Source organism: Delphinus delphis, chromosome 19 (genome assembly GCF_949987515.2).
Source record: "Delphinus delphis chromosome 19, mDelDel1.2, whole genome shotgun sequence".
NCBI classification, from domain to species: domain Eukaryota; kingdom Metazoa; phylum Chordata; class Mammalia; order Artiodactyla; family Delphinidae; genus Delphinus; species Delphinus delphis.
The window spans coordinates 48,913,552-48,932,565 of NC_082701.1; the positions used below are offsets into that span (position 1 = coordinate 48,913,552).

Below are 19,014 nucleotides of genomic sequence, written 5' to 3' on the forward strand. Positions count from 1 at the left end.
CGAGGAGGGGCCCGGACGGCTAGAGCCAGGACAGGAGACACTGCAGGGAGGGAAGGCGTTTCCAGCAGCTCGGGTGAGAGAGACCCACGTGACACCGGCAGAGGCCGAGGGACTCACTGGCGCCTTTGCTGCCGGGCTCGAGTTGGCCCTGGTCCTGCCCCAGGCCTCCTTCTGTTGGCGTCCATCAGCAGTGGACAGGGGTAAGTCACCTAACCAGACCACTGTCCTGCTCCTGACTTCCGTGCAAGTCACCATCAGAGAGTTGGACAGCGGCCATACCAGGCCCAGAAGGCACTGCAATACCGAACTCCACCGGTTGCGACGTGTCCAAAAAGGAAATGAGTGTGACCTGGCGTGGCTGCCTTTCCACGGGGCCATGATGGCTCTTGATGATGGTCACTTACCTCTCCAAGTGCCTGGACACCACCTGCCCGGGGTGGATACCCAGGCCTTGGGTCTGTCATGTGGAGGGGTCACCCCAGCCATGTGCCTCTCCACACCCGCCTGGACCTCTTTGCTCCATCCACATCTGTGTTCACATTCTCCTGGGGACCAGGTAGCACTGGCCTCTGCACTTTTTTCCCAGATCTCTAGGCTGGAGTGCTTGGCTGGGCCCGGGGGGCAACTGGCTACTCCAGAGGCGGAAGCTCAACAGGCTGTGGGCAGAGGAAAGGGTCTGGGCAGCGGGTCCCAGAGGAAAGATCCTGTCTGGAACCCTGACCCCGTCTCTCAGTCACAGAGCTGGGAGGCCCAGGAAGCACCGGCTGACTCTGGCTTCTCTCTCCTGCAGGCAGCTGAGGTCAGCGTCTCTAAATTGCTAGTTATTCCTTTCTTCAATTAAGGACAATTCTTCTGACGCAGGAAGTTAACTCCCACCAGTTAATCTAATGGCCTTGAGTCCTGATGTGTTTGCTCTATCTGAAGGCAGGGCCACAAATTCCTTGGTAGCAGGTCACAGCCCACGCATTCAGGAGCTGCCCTGGGGGGCCAGGGCCCCACATTCCCTGTTGGACTCCAGATCCACGCAGCAGCACTGATCTTCAGACAGGGACTGGGGCTGCGGTGGAGGTCCAAAGTGGAGAAGCCACGGGTGGATCCCGGAAGTGGGTTGTCATGTGGCAAGCCTCCTCCATCTCTGGCCCACTGTCTTCCCATCTGAGAAATGGGGGCGTGGAGGAGGGTCTGGCTAGATGATTTCTGTAACTCCCATCAACTCGGCGTCTCCCCTAACCTGCCCCACCCACCCCCTCCCAAGGGTTTGTGGTGACTGGACGGAGAGGTGGGAGGGGTCTCAGTGCCCACCTCAGGGAGCATCTTCCCTGAGCAGGATGTGTTTGCCTATGAAATACACACACACACACACACACACGCACGCACGCACGCACGCACGCATGCACGCGCGCAGTGCTGCCTGGAAGTAGGGCCCCTGCCAGACTGTGGTCACTGCTGCGGCTGTGAGCCAAGGGCCCCAGGAGGTGCTCAGGCCCCGGGTGTGTCCCCTCTGAGGCTGCTTTATTGTTCCTCTGTGACAACTCACATCCACAGACCAGGTGGCCGAACCTGGACATTAACCAGGCAGTCAGGCCTCTGACTGTGCCCTGCCTGCAGGGAAGGGTGAGAACCAGGCCCGAGGGATAGAACATAGGCTCTAAATTTATCCTGCATAACCACAAGCACGGAACTTTCTCAGCCTCCCTTTCCTATGTGTAAACTGGGGATAATACAAGACATCCGAGGGTATTATGCACCAACTGCCTGAGGGTTAAAAGACATGATATATGTGAAGCCCCGAGCATACTGCCTGTCCACTCATTGCTGTCCCTGCCTCCACCATGCCCGAGTAATGGGGAAAGGCTGCAGGGATTCCCTCACACACTCCCGGCTGGTGACGGATGGCACACACCGGCCAAGAGCTCCGGCTTCAACCTCGGAGCTTCTGAAATTTTGTCTATTGGTCAGCCCTGCTGTCTGGCTCTGGGATCCAGAACTCTGGGGACTGAGGGGTTCCCTGGGTTGTGGGACTTTCAGTGCTAAAGCCAGGAGTCTCTGGCAAACCCGGATGGTTGGTCCCTCTTGGTGAAGCCACACTAGGGAGTTTAGACAGAGGGCCCTTGGTTCTGTTGAGTGAGGCCACAGAAGGACCCACAGGTGGGTCATCTGAGGTGCAGATTTCAGTTCAGATGAGGGGAAACCTTCTCACAGTCAGCAGCATCCGAAGATGGAGGAACTCTTGCTTGAGGTACTGAGCTCCCTGTCCTTGGATGTAATACACCAGGAGCTGAAGGGCCACTTGATGGGGATCCGGTGGATGGAGACAAAGTCCCGGGGGGTGGGGTGCTGGGCTAAATGCCCACTGAGGACCCTTTCAGCACCATATGTGCCCCGTTTCCATAGAGGGGCTAATGGGACCCTGGAGTCGGGACAGTGGCTACCCTAAGGGTGGAATTATCCTTTTCCCTGGAAGGCGGGTGTGGGACAGGGTGTGTGAGGTGCCTGGCTACAGACGGTAACTGGGCTTTAGCTTCCCAGGTCCTCAGAAGGAAGCAGAGGGCATCTTCTCAAGGGATGGTTTGGTGGGAATTGAAAGGTCATCTGAGAACAGATACCCCTTAGCCCTTTCCAGCAGCTGAGCCAGGCAGCCGGCTTTGGGGATGTTGGGAGCTGCCAAAGGCTGGGCAGACATCTGCTGGGCCCACCGACCTGGCCCAGCCTTGAGCGAGGGAGAGGACTGCTCTCCCCTGGGGCCTCCCATCTGGCTACCACCCAGGCACCACCGAAACGGCTGGCCTTCTCCCGCCCCCTGCTGGGGCTGGGCTGTGAATCCCCGGCTGCCCCCAGGCAGAAGCCACAACCCCAGCCTCCCCAGCCTCCGCTGGGACTGTGCACCAGGATGTCTGCGTCCCAGGTGTGGGAAGCAAAGGGGGCTACAGCTCACAGCTAGGCTCCTGGCCTCCCCAGACTGCGCCAGCCTGGAATCCCAGGTGGGCTTTACGTGTATTTTACAAGTTCCTTTAGAACTAAGGGCACAGAAATCCCTTCCCCTCTGAGGCTAGTTCAGGTCCAGGTTGTGGATCCTAGAAATGATAGCCTGGAGTTGGGGCTGATGGAGGGGTCCATCTCTTGCCTCGGATCCCTGGAGACACCTCCCTCTTGGCTTCGCGGGAGCCTCCCGGTGCCCGTTCTTCCTTTCTCTCTCTCCTCTCTGCTCTCTGTCACTCTCCAGGTGCCAGGGTCTCGAATCTCCTCCGAATTTCTCTCCCCCTCTCCCCGTCGGTGTTTCGGCCCCAGGGGTGTCTCTAGCGCCCAGTCTCAGGGGCTCTCGCCCCCGACTCGCGGTCCGCGTGCGCATCTCCGCCTGGACCGCAGCGCCTCAGCGTCTCTGCGCCCGTCCGGGGCTCGGAGCGGAGCGTTTTGGAGCGGCGGCAGCGGCCCCGGGCAGGGGTGCGGGCCCGCGGGGGCGGCGTTGGGCGCCTTCCTCCGTCAGTCCCCTCCCCGGCGGCGCGGGGGGGCCGGCGCGGCCGCCGCTCGGCGCCTTTAAGGGAGCGGGAGGGAGCGGCGAGGCGGCGGCGGCTGCGGTGGCGGCGGCCGCGGCGAGCGGGGCGGGGGCGCGGCGCGCGGCGCTCGGAGTCCGCTCGCGGCCGGAGGCGGCTGGGCGGCCGTGGCCGGGCTGGGAGCCGCGAGGAGAGCGGGCAGCGCCGCCGGAGCCCGCCGGCCGGGCCATGGCCAAGGCGGGCCGTGCAGGTGAGGGCGGGCGCCGGGAGGGCTGGGCCGCCGGCGGGGGGAGGGACCCGCGCGTCTCGAGCGGGGGGCGCCGGCCCAGGTGAGCCCCCGGCGCAGGTGGGCGGAGGTTCCGGGCGGGCTGAGGGGGCGGCGGCGCGGCCGGCCCCCGGGAGAGTGGAGAGGGGGCTCCGCGCGCCCCGCGCCCTTCCTGCGCCCCCGGTCACCTCGTGGGACACCACGTCCCCTCGCCACCGCCCCGCCGGAAAGGGCCAGGTCTGCGGCGCCTCTGCCCAGCCCGGCGGTGGGGAGCTCTCGCCGCCCTCCCGAGGCCCTGGGCAGAGCCGGGCGCGGGGACCGAAGGCGAGGTCCCGCGGCCGCCGCTCCATCCCACGCCCCCCAGCGCCAACCAGGACGCGCCCCCTTGTCCGGCCGCTCGCTCTATCCAGGACGCGACAACCCCCCCGCCCCCAGCTCAGTCAGGAGACCCAGATTTCTTCTGAGGAAGGAGGGGTGCCCCGCTCCGCACCGGCCAGTGAGCCGTTCCCCCCCTCCCCCCTTCCGGACCCTGGGAGGCAGAGCCTCAGGTGTGGAGGTCTGAAGCGGGGCCTCTTCTGGGGTCCCCAGGGCTCTGCCCTCCCCCAGACACAGGCCGTGTGGCCCGTGGTGTGAGGGAGTGGGCGTTAGTCATTCGTTCATTCATTCAGCCAGACGATCATTCGCCAACATCTGCTTTGTGCCAGGCCCGGAGCTGGGCTCTGGGACCGGGAGGTGGTGGAGACTATATTCCTGTTTGCGCTCTCCGGGCCCATGGTGCCTTGGGAGGGCGGTGGAACGACGGTGGCGGCAAGCCTGGACACAGCAGGGCTGGCTTGGGAGGCTGGCATGTGTAAATCTACCGTGAACTCACACCCAGCCTGTGACGTTGGCAGGTGCCATGCCATCCCCTTGGACTCGACATTGGGCTGGCACGAACCCCACCCTCTGCCCACCAGCGAGGACAGTGATGGCATGAGTGTGAGTTCACCCCTGCACACACTTGGGCTGGATACCGCTGGGCTGTGTCAAGCCACTGCCACCCCACAAATGCTGCCCCGACCAAGGGCCGGGTCTGGATGCCCCTGTACATATGCTGGGGGTGTGATATGGACGCCTGAGAATACACTCCCGTTCTGTCCCTGAGGAGTCTTCTTGGGGTGGGGCTGGTTGTGTGAGACAGCAAGTACGGAACACATGTAAACACCCCCTTTCTCACTTCCCTCCCCTTTCCCCCCAGGCAGCTGGAAAAGGCTGTCTCCCTGGGTCCTTACCCAACCCCCTCCTCCCATAGGGCACATGGCAGGGTGTGTGTCCCGCCCACTGCCCCGCGCCTCTGCTGCCTGTGTGTGTGTGTGTGTGTGTGTGTGTAAGTACATGCACACCCCTTGCACAGATCACCTGCCCGAGAGCACTGTCATCACAGCAGCAGTTAACAATTGCTGCCTGCCCTAGGTATCAGGCAATGCGCACAGCCATGCCGGGAGGCAGGAAGTGTTACTCTTCCCTTTTTAAAACATCTGGAAACAGGTACTCAGAGAAATAGGTCCCTCCAGGTGGCCCAGAGGGTCTGGGCAGAGCTTAGATGTAGACCCAGGCTGTAAGGACTTCGAGTACTGGATTTTCTCCATTGCTACCCTCGTAGGTTGCCCCCCTCACAGAACAAAGATGCGGTTCCGGCCCCTCCACCTTGGTCTGTGGGTGCATTGGTCTCTAGACTGAGAGTCCGTGGGAATTTGTTCCAGTGACGGGTGAAAAACTGCTCTGCTTTGAGCATCAGTGCCTGGTGTTCTAACATTTTGTCTTTCCTGCTGCAGTTTCATGCTTGGCCCTTTCCCTCAGGGCAGCACAGACTCCCCTCCTCTGTGGATCAAACCGCCCAGGCTCTTTTCTCCCACCCTCAGCCGCCCCCGCAAGGAGCCTTTAGGATTGACCTCAGCAAGATGGGATTGCTCGTCCTCTTCTTAGCTCTTCCAGGCTCCTTTGCATTTTGTAAAGGTCCCTTCTCTTCCTAAGGCTTCTAAGCTCGCTGACTTGAAGACAACTTGTGGTGATGTGTGCACGGATGTCAAAATCTGTGTAGGGTGGACTGGTGAGCTTTAGAACAAAGGGAATCCTTGGAGGTAGGAGCCCCAGTCCCTCTCTTTACAGCTAGAGAAACTGAGGCCCAAGGAAGGGCTGTAACTCAGACAGGAGTGGCTATTCAGGACCATCTACCGTGGATGGACAGGCTGATGGTCAGTCAGAAATGATCAGGCCTTCACTCTGGTGGAGAAGAGGGTGCTGTTAGAACCAAAGGAGGCTGAAGGCTGTGAGAAGCTAGACTGTGAATGAGGGAGTGTGCTCTCTGACCTGTGAGGTGTTCCGTCTAAAACTGGTCAGAGGAGCCACTGACTGGAGATAGGGGTTTGGGCCTCAGGGCCACCATAGGGCATGACTCCAAGGTCATCACTTTGTAGTCTAGCGAAGGCGTCCCAGACCTGTGCAGTGCACAGCCTGAGCAGCCAGCCATCATGTCAACCGTGTCACACAGGAGCTGAAGGAAGGCAGTGAAAGGGACTTCCATGCTGCCAGGAGAGCCCAGGTACAAGAGAAAATGTAATCAAGTCCTAGAAAGGATTGGATAAATGGCAGAGGGTGGATCCCCAACGGGCGACTACCAAATCTCTGGGGAGATTTCAGCACACAGAACGGGATCGTTATGGTGCCCCGTATCCAGTCTTGAGAGAAAAGGCAAGAGGAGGAGAGCCATTGGTCTTGCCCTGAGGGAGCACTCCGTCTAGTGGACAAAGGAGGAGAGAGGCCTACCTTGGGGATGAAAGTCTGCAGTAGGGAGGTGAGGGCTGGCAGTGGGGAGGGGCCGGGAAATGCACAGCTACCCACGGCGGCAGGCCTCCAGTGCAGTGCAGACAGAGAGGAGGCCAGTGGGGGCTTGAAACAGCGAAGGCTGAATATCTCTAGAAGTTGGGTCTTAAAGGCTGGCAGAATTTGGACAGGCAGGTGGCAAGGGGCAGGCTTCCATGGGCAGGTGAGACTAGGAGGGTGGGACGGGAAAGATGTAGGTATGGCGGGTGGGAATGGGGGTGGGGGGGGAGGAGGTGCCCAAGGGTGGCGAAATCTGTCTGGCTGGGGTGAAGCATCCCTAGGGGGCTGCAGAAGGCCGAGAGGAGCTCCGGAGAGCATGGGGGATGGGAGGGTTGTGTAAGGCTTGGGTGTTTGGGGGTTTTTTTTGCGGTACGCGGGCCTCTCACTGTTGTGGCCTCTCCCGTTGCGGAGCACAGGCTCCGGACGCGCAGGCTCAGCGGCCATGGCTCACGGGCCCAGCCGCTCCGCGGCATGTGGGATCCTCCTGGACCGGGGCACGAACCCGTGTCCCCTGCATCGGCAGGCGGGCTCTCAACCACTGCGCCACCAGGGAAGCCCAGCTTGGGTGTTTTGACAGATCCCTCTGGCTGCTCCTGTGGGGGCAAAGCGAGGCCAGCCTGGCTGGGCTGTCTTAGTTGGGAAGAGTTTGTGCTGGTTCTTGCCAGCCGCACGGCCCCTCCCTTCCTCCCTGGGCCCCTCTACGCCTCCCTCCACACCCCAGCAGGTTGGCAGGGGTGTCTGCCCACCCAGGGGCAGGGCAAGTGGAAGGCTGTGCCGGGCAGGAACAGAGACAACAGCCAAGAGGGTCTTGGAACCTCTCAGGCTGGGCCAGGACCATCTGGAGAGGCGGGGCTGGGGCCACAGGGCTGGGCCTTCCAGGCTGCAGGAACCAGTTTATTTGCTGCCAGGTGTTGACCTCTGCTCTGAGGGGCGGAGCCAGCGGGCTGGACTGTATCAAACCCAGTAATTCGAGTGAGTAAAATACTGATCCTATAGTGGCAGAGCTGAGAGGACGCTTCCAGAAACTCATGTTCAAAGCCCTCACCACGAGGAGACATTGAGGCCTGCGGTGTGGGCTATTTGCCCAAGGCCACAGAAAAAGGTGGTGGCAGAGCTGGCCCCAGAACCTGTGTTTCCAGAGTTTTGGCTGGGACCTTGTTCTGCTGAGTCAGCCGCCCCCTCACATCCCAAAGCCAGACCTTCTTCTGGGCCCCCTGCTTCACGGCTCCCAGGTGGTGGCGTGGGGAGCGGCCAGAGCTCTCAGAGGACAGAGCATTTGGAAGCTTGGGAAAGGGACCAACTCTGGGATTCTCAGGACTTTGCGGGGGTGCCAGGAGATTTGAGGCACGACTCAGAAACTCCCAGGCCGGGGGTGCTGGATGGCTTCGCAGTGTTTCTGGGGAAGACCATCACGTTTCTGCGGGGAGATTGCAAATGCACCTTTTCAGGTTCCGAGGGAGAAGGCTAGGGCCAAATCAGATGACCGTGTCCCAACTCAAGGCCTTCATAAAACTCTGCCCCCAGGAAGCCTTCGGGGCCTTCCATGCAGTCGGGGAAGTGCTGGAGCTTGGGCCAGTCTCTGGTTCCTCTGCCGAGTTACGTGTCACAGCAGCCGACCTGGCAGGCCCCAGCAGGCCCCAGATCGAGACCCTTTGCTGCCTCTTAGCCCTGGCTGTGGTATGGTGTGGTGAGTCAAAGACAGCACAGTTAAAACAGAGTCCTACCCCCAGCGCGTGAAGCCCCAGTCCTAGCTGGTGTTCGAGTGGTGGAACACAGGGTACGAGGACATGGCTAGGCCCCCCTTGCTGGGGCCATGTCTGTGTCGGACTGGCCAGAAAGTGGGATGTTTTCTCGTATACATCTTAGTATACAGTGGTAATTCATGTCTAGAAGAGGCTTGGAGATCTTCTGGTCCTACCTGTTAATTATGCAAGTGGGACACTGAGGCCAGAAAGGCAAAGGGTTTTTCTCTGAGCTCTGGTGTCTTCAACGACAGAGGGTGTGAACTCCCAAGACCAGTGAGGCTTTGAGGACTGGGAGCTACTCAGTAGGCTCTGGGTGCCCCCCAGAAATTCTCTGGGATTCCAGGCTTGGGAGAGGGAGGGAGAGCGTCAGGGATTATCATCCTGGGGACAGTCTGGCTCATTTTTTGGTAGCAGTCAACATGCTTTACTGTCCAATGGCACGGCAGCATCTCTTTGAAGTAGGGCTGATGTTGTTCCCATTTTATGGATGAGAAAACTGAGGCCTGGAAGTGTTAAGTGTCTGGTTCTAGGGTCACACATAAAGTCAGAGGCAGAGCTGGAATTAGAACTTAGGTCTCTTCTCTTGGATTCAGCATTCCTAGGAGTTGGACTGTGTAACAAAGAACAGACCAGGCTCGGTCACTGGTTGCCCTTGAACTGCCCCTCCGGTCTCAGTTTCCTCGTCTGTAAAAGGGGAATGGGAAAGAAAGAGTTCGGGGGACAGGACAGCTCTGAGTTTGCTCCAGTTCAAACACTGCTCTCTTTTCCTTCTTGGCCTCGCTCCCCACTGGCTTTACTGTGCCTTTTGGGCCCTCACCTCCTCCCTTCTCCTCCCTCACAAGGGTAGTGGGGATGGGAGGACAAATGGGAAGCTGGGCACCGGGACATGGAGAGCATCTGCCTCTTCAGGGTCCCGGGGCCCCAGCCTATCACCAGATCTTCAGCCAGGAGCCACGTGGAAGGGTGCGGCCAGGGCCCCCAGGGGAAGGGCTGGGGGGGGAGGGGGAGGAGAGAGTGCATAACAGATGAGTTTGGAAATCAAATGGGATCTGAGCTCCCCACCCACTCCCTCAAATCTCTTTATACTCCCTCTTCTACAATTCTTGTTTTCTAAAGAGAAGGGAAATGCTACACTGCAGCCCCTTTCGCAAACGAATGGGAGCCTTAGTGAGTCACTCCGGAGGTAAATGCCACCTCCAGGGCCCCAGTCGGCCTGCCTGCGGAGGCCTGCAGAGCCGTGTGGCCACCGGGGGGCGCGCGCGTGAGGTGCCCCTGCCTGTCAGCGGCTGTGGGTGAGCGCTGGGTCCCTGCAGTGGTGCCCCACCCCGCCTCCTCCAGACTCTCCGCAGGGTGGCATGCGTGAGGTTCGCTCGCGGATGGGGTCACGGCTCAAGCTGGGGCCCGGCTGAGGCTGGGGGTGGCACGTAGGGACTTGGGCTGTGACCTGAGTGTGGGGTGAATACAGGACCTGCGGGGGCGGGCGCTGTGGTTCTGGGGCGGTCAGGGCTGGCAGGGGGGCAGGTGCTAATGCATCTGCCTCTAGAAACCGGAGTTCTCGGGCGTCAAGCTGTTCTCTCCAGGTATCCTGGTGGAGGGATGTGTGTGCCTGTCTGGGGCCTCGTCTTCCGTTTTGAGGGTCAGCCTGTTAACTTGCAGACCTGGGGCAGGGAAGGCCAGCGAGGAGGTGTTCCCCCTCCTAGATGACCCGTTGTTCGGGAGGGAGGGGAAGTAGCCGTCCGTTAGCCGGGGATGCCAAACAAGGGTTGAAAGCAAAAATAGAAACACATTGGGTTCTGTCTGGGAGGGGCGTGGAGTTCTGGAGGATCCGAGAGGCCTCTTCCGAGCTGTCTGCCGCCGATGCTGTGTTTGCTCGGCTCCGTGTTTGCAGAGCACGTCATGTCCTGCGCTCCTGACCTCCTCGGGGATCTAGGTGTGCAGGACCCGGGCTGCGGGCTCGAGGGGCTGCAACTCTTCCATGAGTCTGTCTTTGGGAGGTTTGGGGCTGCTGTGGCCATGGTCCAGCTTGCTGTCCTCCTGATCAGAGCTCCCTTTGGCCTGCCATACCCGCCCCCCCGCCGCCAGTCCTCCAACTCCGCCCCCCCCCCCCCCCCCCCCGCCCCGTGAGGCTGGTCTCAGCTGAGCAATTCTGAAATCATCCCTTGTGGTAAAAGGAGCTATTTTCAGCCTTCCCATTACTGCCCAGTGGGGGGTGGGGTGGGGTGGTGTTTATCCCTTTGCTGCCTTTTTCTCTCCTTCTTGTACAGTGTAATCTGGAGCAGCGGTGAGAGCATCACGCAGCCCTGCCTCCGGGGTCCCAGCTGGCAATTCCCGGTGCTGTGATTTGGTACCAAATGCAGAGCCTGGGGCAGAGGCAACCCTGGGCCCCATCCTTGCTCTGTAGTCACTCCAGAGTGGCAGGTAGCACAAATGGCCGGTCGGAGTCACCTTGGCCCTGGCCGGTGGGGACAGCTCCCCTACTGCCGCTTGCTTCAGGCCAACGGTAGCCTTTGGTGACCTTACCAAAAAGCTGGCCAGCTCCTCTCAAGGAGCCCCCAGCATCCTCCGCTGACTCTGTGACCCTCCCCAATCTGGTCTCCCCATGCCCTGATTGGATGCCTGGGTCCCTCCTGGTCTCTTGTTCCCTGCTCCCCTCAGTGGGTCCTGGGGTGATCTGAAGGGGCCCCTCTGTCCTGTCTTTTGGGCTCCCCCGCCCTCCTGAGGAGGCTGCAGGTGGCAGAGCCATCGGTGGTGAATTGGCAGGTGCTCTGGGAGCTCCCTTTAGAGGCAGGAGAAAACCTCTCCCTTATGGAGCGAGAGTCTGGTGGGACAGAGTCTGGTGGGACATCTGGGGCTTGAGAGAATTGTTCCAAATAACTCAGAACTGTTGGGAGCCGAACGGGCAGAGCAAATGAAAGTACAATAGATAGCCAAAGCTATTAATCACTAATTCTCTCCTAAATCAGGTAATTAATGGGTATTTAAGTAGCATATTTATGAGATACCAGCAGGTCTTCAAAAAGCACATTTTTTCCCCAAAACGACTGGTTGGCCCAACTGTGTCCTGCTGGGAGACTGGGGTTGTCATCCCACCCCCAGGCCACCCCCAGGCGCAGGGAGCATGACGGGAGGCAGGTCCCGTCTGAGCTTCCTTTTTGGCATCGCAAAGAGGGATCGGAGCCCTTCTGAACTGACCTCCCTGGGCTGCCGTGAGGATGATAGGAAGTGAAAGCCATGCAGATCCCGGGCAGTGGTGTAAAATGCTATACAGAATTTAGTGTTAGCTGTGAAAATAGCCCTGAAGTTATAGGATACAGTGCCTTGATTTTGCCCGGTGCTGTTTATGGCCAGGGTCAGGCGTCAGTCGGTGGCCAGAGGCATTCCTTTGTTTTGAGTCACTGCCGACCGTGTGTCTGGGTCTGTGACGGAGTCAAGGCTTAGTGTGTGGCTTGGCCTGAGCTCGGCTTCATGGCCTGGTTTGAGATCAGGTCCCAGTTGTTCTGTGATCGGGGTTGTGACTTGATCTGTGGTCAGCTCGAGGTTAGGCTGTGGTTGAGGTCAAGGTTGGGCCATGGCTAGTCTCAGGAAAATTCAGCCTCGGTTCTTGTGTCCACCCCTGGACTGATGGAGCTACGTGGGTTCCCTGGAAGCTGGATTCCTTCAGGGTCCTCCGGGATCTGGACTCCAGGTGCTGGGAACCCCAGCACACAGGCCCTTCTGGGACTCCTGGCATGTGCCCTGAAACAGCCCAGCACACGAGCTCATCAGTGGCGCTTACAGCAGTTTGGGAGATAGTTAGGACATGTTTCTATAGCAACCAACCCCCAACCAGCACTGGTTTCCTTCAATAATGCCTTTTTCTGGAAGCAGCTTCTCCTGGCCTCTTGTTTCTCCCTGGGTGGCCCCGTAGCCCCTTGAAGGCTGAGCATGGGCTGGTTGGCCCTGATTGGTCTGGTCAGACTCATCCTGACCCAGAGAGGGGGCCTGAGGACATTCCCTATGGGATACTTCCCTGAGAGGGGGCCCTCCTGAGATCTACCTGGCGCTGGGCCATGCTGAGTGGAACAAGAGATTTCTCTGTGCCCAGCCCTGGGCTGGAAGAGGCTATGGGCCTGGGGAGGATTCCTACCAGGTTTCTGCCTGGGGGAACCCACAGCCCAGTGGGACAGGCAGGCCTGGACCTAGTCTGCAGATTGGTGCTCTGATGGGCACAGGTAAAGGATGTCATGGAAGTACAGAAGAGGCAGGTACCCAGACCAGCACTGGGGTCAAAGAAGGCTTTCAGCTGGGGTAGGGTGGGGATGGAGGGTATTTCAGGTACCGGGAGGTTCAGGAGCAAAGTCTTGGAGGGAAAGAACATGGTATGGGCTGGGGTGGGGGGCGAGGGGGGCCCTTCCCAGTGACGACGTGTTGCTGGAACCCAGACTTATGGGTGGAGGAGCTTGCAGACAGAGCAGGTCCTGGCCTTAGGTAGCTCAAGGTTTGGGGGGCAGATAAGACACAGCCCCAGGAAGCTGCGCCGGTGGAGAGGAGAGAAGGGCCAGCCGTGCACCAGGGGCAGCCCCAAGACTGTCGGGGCTGCGGAGCTTCCAGCCTCAGTTCCTGCTCTGCCCTCTGGGCTCCCATTCCAGGGGCTGGAGAAGCGGAGGGGCCCACTCTTGGGAGCTCCCACCTGTGAAAGGACCAGAGAAAGGCCCGTGGATATCATGATTTATTTATGTTATTTAACAAACCCTTTTATAGCACTGAGCGCCAGGCACCATGCCAAACCTTCTCCAAATATTCATTCACGTAATCTTCATAGCAACCCTGGGGAAGGACTGTTATTACCCCCATTTTACAGAGGAGGAGACTGAAGCACAGAGCGGCGTAGTGACATTTATTAAGATTACCAGTTGAGAAGTGGCGGAGCCGACAGTGAGAGGAGGAAGGAAGCCAGGGCTGCGGGAGGAGGGGCAGAGAGGAGGTGGGCCTTCAGAGACCCCCAGCCTGCCAGTAGGAGCCTCACTCAGACTCTGCATCTCTCACTCTGCATCCAGCAAGTGGATGGACCCCTGGGACCCCAGGCCAGAGCTGTGAAGTGTGATTCTAACGGGGCTCCCACTGCCCACGGGACGTCTGGCAGCCTGATGGTTTCCGCAGCATTGATTGTCAGTAGTTAGACCCAGATGCTTGTGCTTGTAGAACCTGCCATCCCCGTGTGTGTGTGTGTGTGTGTGTGTGTGTGTGTGTGTGTGTGTGTGTGTCTGTGTATGTTAGAGAGACAGAGAGAGGAGACAGAGACAGACTGGAGACGAGGGACCTGCCTGAATGAGCCCACAGCCGAGCTCTTTTCTCCCCCTCGGCCCCGTCCTCTTCCGAGGCACAGATTGCTGGAATCCCGCAGGCCTGCCAGGCCGTGGTTTCAGATGTGGCCTCAGGCAGGACTGGGCACCGAAGCTGCGGCCACACTCACGGGCAGCAGGCTCAGAGCCAGGCAGCCCACCTTGGCCAGCTCAGAGGTGCTTGTGACTCCCTGGAGGTCTGGAAATTGGTAGGTGTTACTTGAACACCCACAGGGCCGTGGCTGTCACAGCAGACGCCTATGTCCCCTCCCTTGCTCTGATGAGCCAGACTTCTTACTCTTGAGGAGAAGATTCTGGACCCAGCGTCTCTTGGAAATGGCCCGATTGCTTTGACCCATGTCTCTACTCCCTCCCACCCTGCCCCAGCCTGGCCAACCCTGCCCACCCTTCCTTTAAGGCTCAGCTTGGGCCTCCTCCCCCAGGAAGGCCTCTGGGCCCTTCAGCCTGCAGGGTGTCTGCCTCTGGGAGGTCCTGTCCACACCTCTGAGACGAGGTAGGGGTGGCATTTAGCCCAGAGTCTAGGCTGCCCACCCCTCCTTTGTCCTGTGCCCTGTGCAGGGCTGGGCCCCAAGGCTGGCACCCAGGAGCCAGGATTGAGCCCATTCAGCTCTGTCCCCAACTCCTTCCTCCTGGGCACCACCTGGCCCAAGGTCTGGCCCAGGAAGAGTCGGCCAATACCCACCTCCCTCACTTTACTGTGCCAGGGCTTTCCTCACTGTGAAATGTCTTTCCCCTCAGACTGGGCTCCTGAGAGCAGGGTGGTGACTCCCTTCTGGTGGGGCTGACCCTCAGGCCGGGGCTGCCCTGGGGTCCCCGGTACTGGGCAGAGTACCCACTGCTGACTCCTGTCCATCTGTCCATCTGCCTATTCCTGCATCCCTGGGAGCCAGGGCCAAGGTGGGGAAGTGGGTGACCTCTGGCTGCACCCACGCTGGGGAGACCCAGGCCTGTGACAAGGTCTAGGAGACCGCACTGGACCTGATGGTGGTGGGTAGATGCGCCAGGAGAGAGGGTGGGGTTGGCTCCTAGCAGCCCCTCCCACTGCAGGCCCCCCACCGTACCCTGAGCTTTGCTGGGGGATCAGCGTATCGTGGGGTGTGAAGGATCGTTTGTTTCTCTCTGGATTGCCGGGAAGGATTGGGATATTCCCCTTTCTCTTTTATCCTGACTTAGAGGTTTTTTTTAATTTGGCCATGCCTCGAGGCATGCGGGATCTTAGTTCCCCGACCAGGGATCGAGCCCACGCCCCCTGCATTGGAAGCACGGAGTCTTAACCACTTGACCCCCAGGGAAGCCCCCTGATTTAGAGTTGAATAAGTGTGGTAGAGAAGGTGGGACAGAAGGAGTCTGCTGGAAGAAGTAGGCCGAGCCTTGGGGTTGCGGAAGGGACGCTGCAGCCTGGGAAGGGAAGAGAAGAGAAGACCTGGGCCCCGTGCCCTGAGCTCTGCTAGAGAGCACCCAACATGGTGGTCCTGAGCACAGACCCTGGAGTCATGTGGACCTGGCTTCAAATCTTGCTTCCATCGCTTATTAGCTTTATGACCTCAATCGAATGACTTCATACCTCTGAACTTTATTTCCTGAGCTGTAAGATGGGGATTCATGACACCCACTCCACGAGGCTTGGTTAGGATGACTTTAGATAATACCTGTGAAGCAGCTAGCAGATCATTTTTGTTCATTTGCTTGTTTGCCAAACACCCCTTGGCCCTCTTTCACCTGGGACCCTGTACGGGACACAGAAAATGCAGAGAGGTGGAGGGCAGGGACCCACCTCAAGGAGATTGTGCTTCTGGGCCTTTGCCCTTGCTGTTCTGGGATCGTGGCACCCACTTCTCTGACTCTCAAGATCACGTGTGGCCTTTAGCAACCTGACCTGTGCCCCCTGTCTCTTGGGAGACTTCCTGACCCTCTTGGGCATCTGTGTTTCCCTCTTCCTGAAGTCTGCAGGTGATAGACGCTGGGTGGAGGCTGGAACCTTAAAATCCACCTGTGCTGAGCTCCCATCCGCAACAAGCAGGCAACCCCCTACCTTATCCTAACCCTAAGCTTAACCCTAATCTTACCTGGTCTGGCTTCATTTCTTCTCTCACCTCCCCTTACACCTGTCTCCCCCTCCGTCACTTGTTCCAGCTCTTACCACAGGCTCTCATCCTTCTCCTCTGCCTGTCCATCCCACACGTGTGTGCCAGGAGCATGCATACACATACAGACGTACACACTCACGCTTAGCATGTCTGGCTGTGTCTCATCATTCAAGTCTCCACTGATCCGACACCTTTTCAGAAAAGTCTTCCCCTCACACCCCTCCCAAGATACTCTGTCTATCACTGTTTTCCTTTTTTGAAGTATGATCTTTGCCGTTCACTGAAAAGCCTGCACCCTGAAGGAAGAGATGAAGGGAACATCTTCCACCCAGAACCCAGGTGACGGCTGCTTCTTAACATGATCCATTCTTATAGGTTCTTTTTTACACCAGGGTAGATAACCGAGATCTCTCCCTTTCTGGAGGTTGTTTGCAAGAAGGGAGGAACTGTAGCAGGTTTAAGCAAACTTACAGTGTGTATTTAAAAACCAGTGCAGGTATGCATTCTGAAAACAAAGAAGATAAAAGTAAACCAGATAAAAGATGCCTTTGAAGAGAAAATCAACTGTAGATTTCTGCCGCAAAGGAGAGTCAACAATCAGGTGAAGGGTTCATGTGGAAGGAGAAACAGCGCTGGTTCAGCGTTTATAACTCGAACAGGTGACAGAGTTCTTTTGATGACGGGGCCGATCGCCCTTGTCATCATTCCTCGGTGGATGTACAGATCCACGCGTTCCTGCCTGTCTATTCTCCAGGCTGTAATTACACTCTGAAGTGTAGTCTGTAGGAGACACTCAAGGAAGGAGGACGTGGTGGAGGTAGGAAGGGACCGTTTTACTTTCTTCCCAGCACTTTCTCCTGCTGAAACGATCTTTGCTGCTTCCTTGTTCCAGGTCTGCTTTCCCTGCCCACTGCCACCATCACCCACACCCCGCAGAGTGTCCGCGCTGGGAGGGCCCCATGGCCGGGCCCCGCCCTGTCCCTCTTATTCACCTCAGTGTCCCTAGCATCTCACACAGCGCCCTGCAGGATGGACAGCTCCCTTTGACACCCAGAAGCTCCTTCCCTCTCTGCCCACCTCTAGCTGGGAGAACATCTCCCTCAAATGGAGCTGAACTGGCCTCCCTGCAGCCTTCCCTGCTGGTGGGTTCTCCCCAAGGCCAGCCCGTCACGCGTGTTATGGGTGTTGAGCTGACCTAAGATGATGGCGGCCTGCAAGGATGGATGTGGTGGTGGGAGTGAGAGAGGGACAACTTCCAGAGCTCTCCTCTTTTCCTCAGGCTCCAGCACACACTCTATTTAGGAGGGAGAGGTTGGCAGGAATATCCTTGCCCTTCTTCATTCTCAGGTGGAGTATATACTGTACAGGTATGAGACCCACCATTACCAGGAGCTTCTTGCTGAACCCTCACTATTCAAACTCAGGACCCAAATCGACTCAGATACAGCTTCAGACAAACCCATCGCTACTTAAACCCTTGCTGCTAACCATCCCAAACTCAGGAGCCAAGTAGATGAGGCTGACATGACTGTCCTGAGTACCCAGATTCTTGCTTTCTTAGTAATGGAATAGATTTGGACAGCAAGGGATATTTGCACATTAATATGGGATGCCTGATGGTTTTTATACCTTTAGCATCTATAAAAGGGATAGGTTTAAAAAAAAGGGATAGGTTTATATGAGAAAACATAAAATTAGTGTAAAATCAAGAAGTTTAAGTGATTGTATTTTTTGAATCACAGAAATCTTCACATACATTTGATTTATACCTAAGCACTTCTTTATTTTATTTTGATACTATTGTAAATGGTATTGTTTTTCAGATTTCAAATTCCAGTTCATTGCTGACATACAGGATTGCAACTGACTTTTGAATTTTGATCTTGTATCCTGCGATCTCGCTATACTCAGTTATTAGTTCCAGTAGGTTCTTTTTTTGTAGATTTTGCAGAGTTTTTGTTTTCTAGATAGACAATCATGCCATCTGAGAATAAAAGCAATTTTGTTTTTTCTCTTCCAACATGTATACCTTTTATTTCTTTTTCTTGTCTTGTTGCACTAGCTAGAACTTCCCCCACATACATTTGGGAAACGGTCCCATATCCACGTTAGAAATACTCAGTTATGGTGAATCTCGATTCTCAAACTCCCTCGCAATAAATCCAGGGGTCACGGGCAGGAAATTGCTGATCAGCCTGTCATGCCATCCACACTGTTGGGTGAGAATCAAAAGCTTAGAGGGTCCCCACAGAGAGTGTATGGCAGACCCAGCTTTACACCTAGAAGCGACTCCCAGGTCAGTGTTCCCTGTGGCCTCTGCCTTTTCTGTGTTTCAGAAAGTGCTTTTGGCCTGGCTCCAAGCCATGGAGCTCAAGCTGGGTGTGTGTTTGGGAGTTTGTGGTGGGTGGGGCAGAAGGGACAGGCAGGAGGGCTGTGTCCCTGGGCTGACCTGTGCTGGCCTCTCCCTTCAGGAACAGTTTACGTTCTGAGATCTGAGCTCAGGGCAGGGAACAGTGCCAGCATCCTGCAGGGTGACTCCGTGTGGGGAGCTGAGGCTGCAGCAGATTTTCTGAGGACTGCATCGTGATGGGCATTCTAGCCATGGCTGGGGGAATGCCCACCTCTCACCGGTTCATGCATATCTACTATGTGCCAGACTGGCTCCTCAAACATCAGTCAGAGTTGAAAAGTTTCAGGGGAAAGTCTCTGTCAGATTCCTTATTGCACAGATGGGGAAACTGAGGTAGGGGCATTGCTGATGCAAGAACCCACATGTACTGGATGGCCAGGGCCGTACGGAGGAAGGCGTACCTTGTGTGCATGGCGATTTTACTGTTTTCCATTGAATTAAGATGCAGTCAATTGTAAGACGCGTCATTATTTTCTATACCCCAGGAAAGAATAAACAATGCCAGCTAAATGAGGACATGCCATCATGTAAGACACACCCCAATTTTAAAGATGTTGAAGTGTGAAAAAAATGTACGTCTTAGAACCGATAAGATGAATTTATAAAATTAATAGTCATATGGAATTATATGTGCAGGGTAAAAATTGAGTTTTCCCTGCTTCTTATCAAATTCTACTCTGTAGAGATAATCTCTACTGATGTTTCGGTGCCTGTCCTTCCAGACATTTTAACGCATGTGTGAGTACATTTGTATAATAACTACTGTTGTGAACACTTGCTATATGCTAGGCCCTGTGCTAAGCACCTCGATG

At 57.1% G+C, this 19,014-nt stretch overlaps 1 protein-coding gene across 1 annotated transcript in view; it reads left to right on the forward strand.

The window, feature by feature from the left end:
• Positions 1–3,643: 3,643 nt before the first annotated feature.
• Positions 3,644–19,014, forward strand: part of PITPNM3 (PITPNM family member 3) — a 90,065-nt gene continuing 74,694 nt past the window's right edge. Inside the window, exon 1 of the mRNA XM_059997811.1 lies at positions 3,644–3,741. Coding sequence (XP_059853794.1) covers positions 3,720–3,741 — 22 coding nt within the window. The 5' untranslated portion in view covers positions 3,644–3,719. The remainder of the gene's footprint in view (positions 3,742–19,014) is intronic.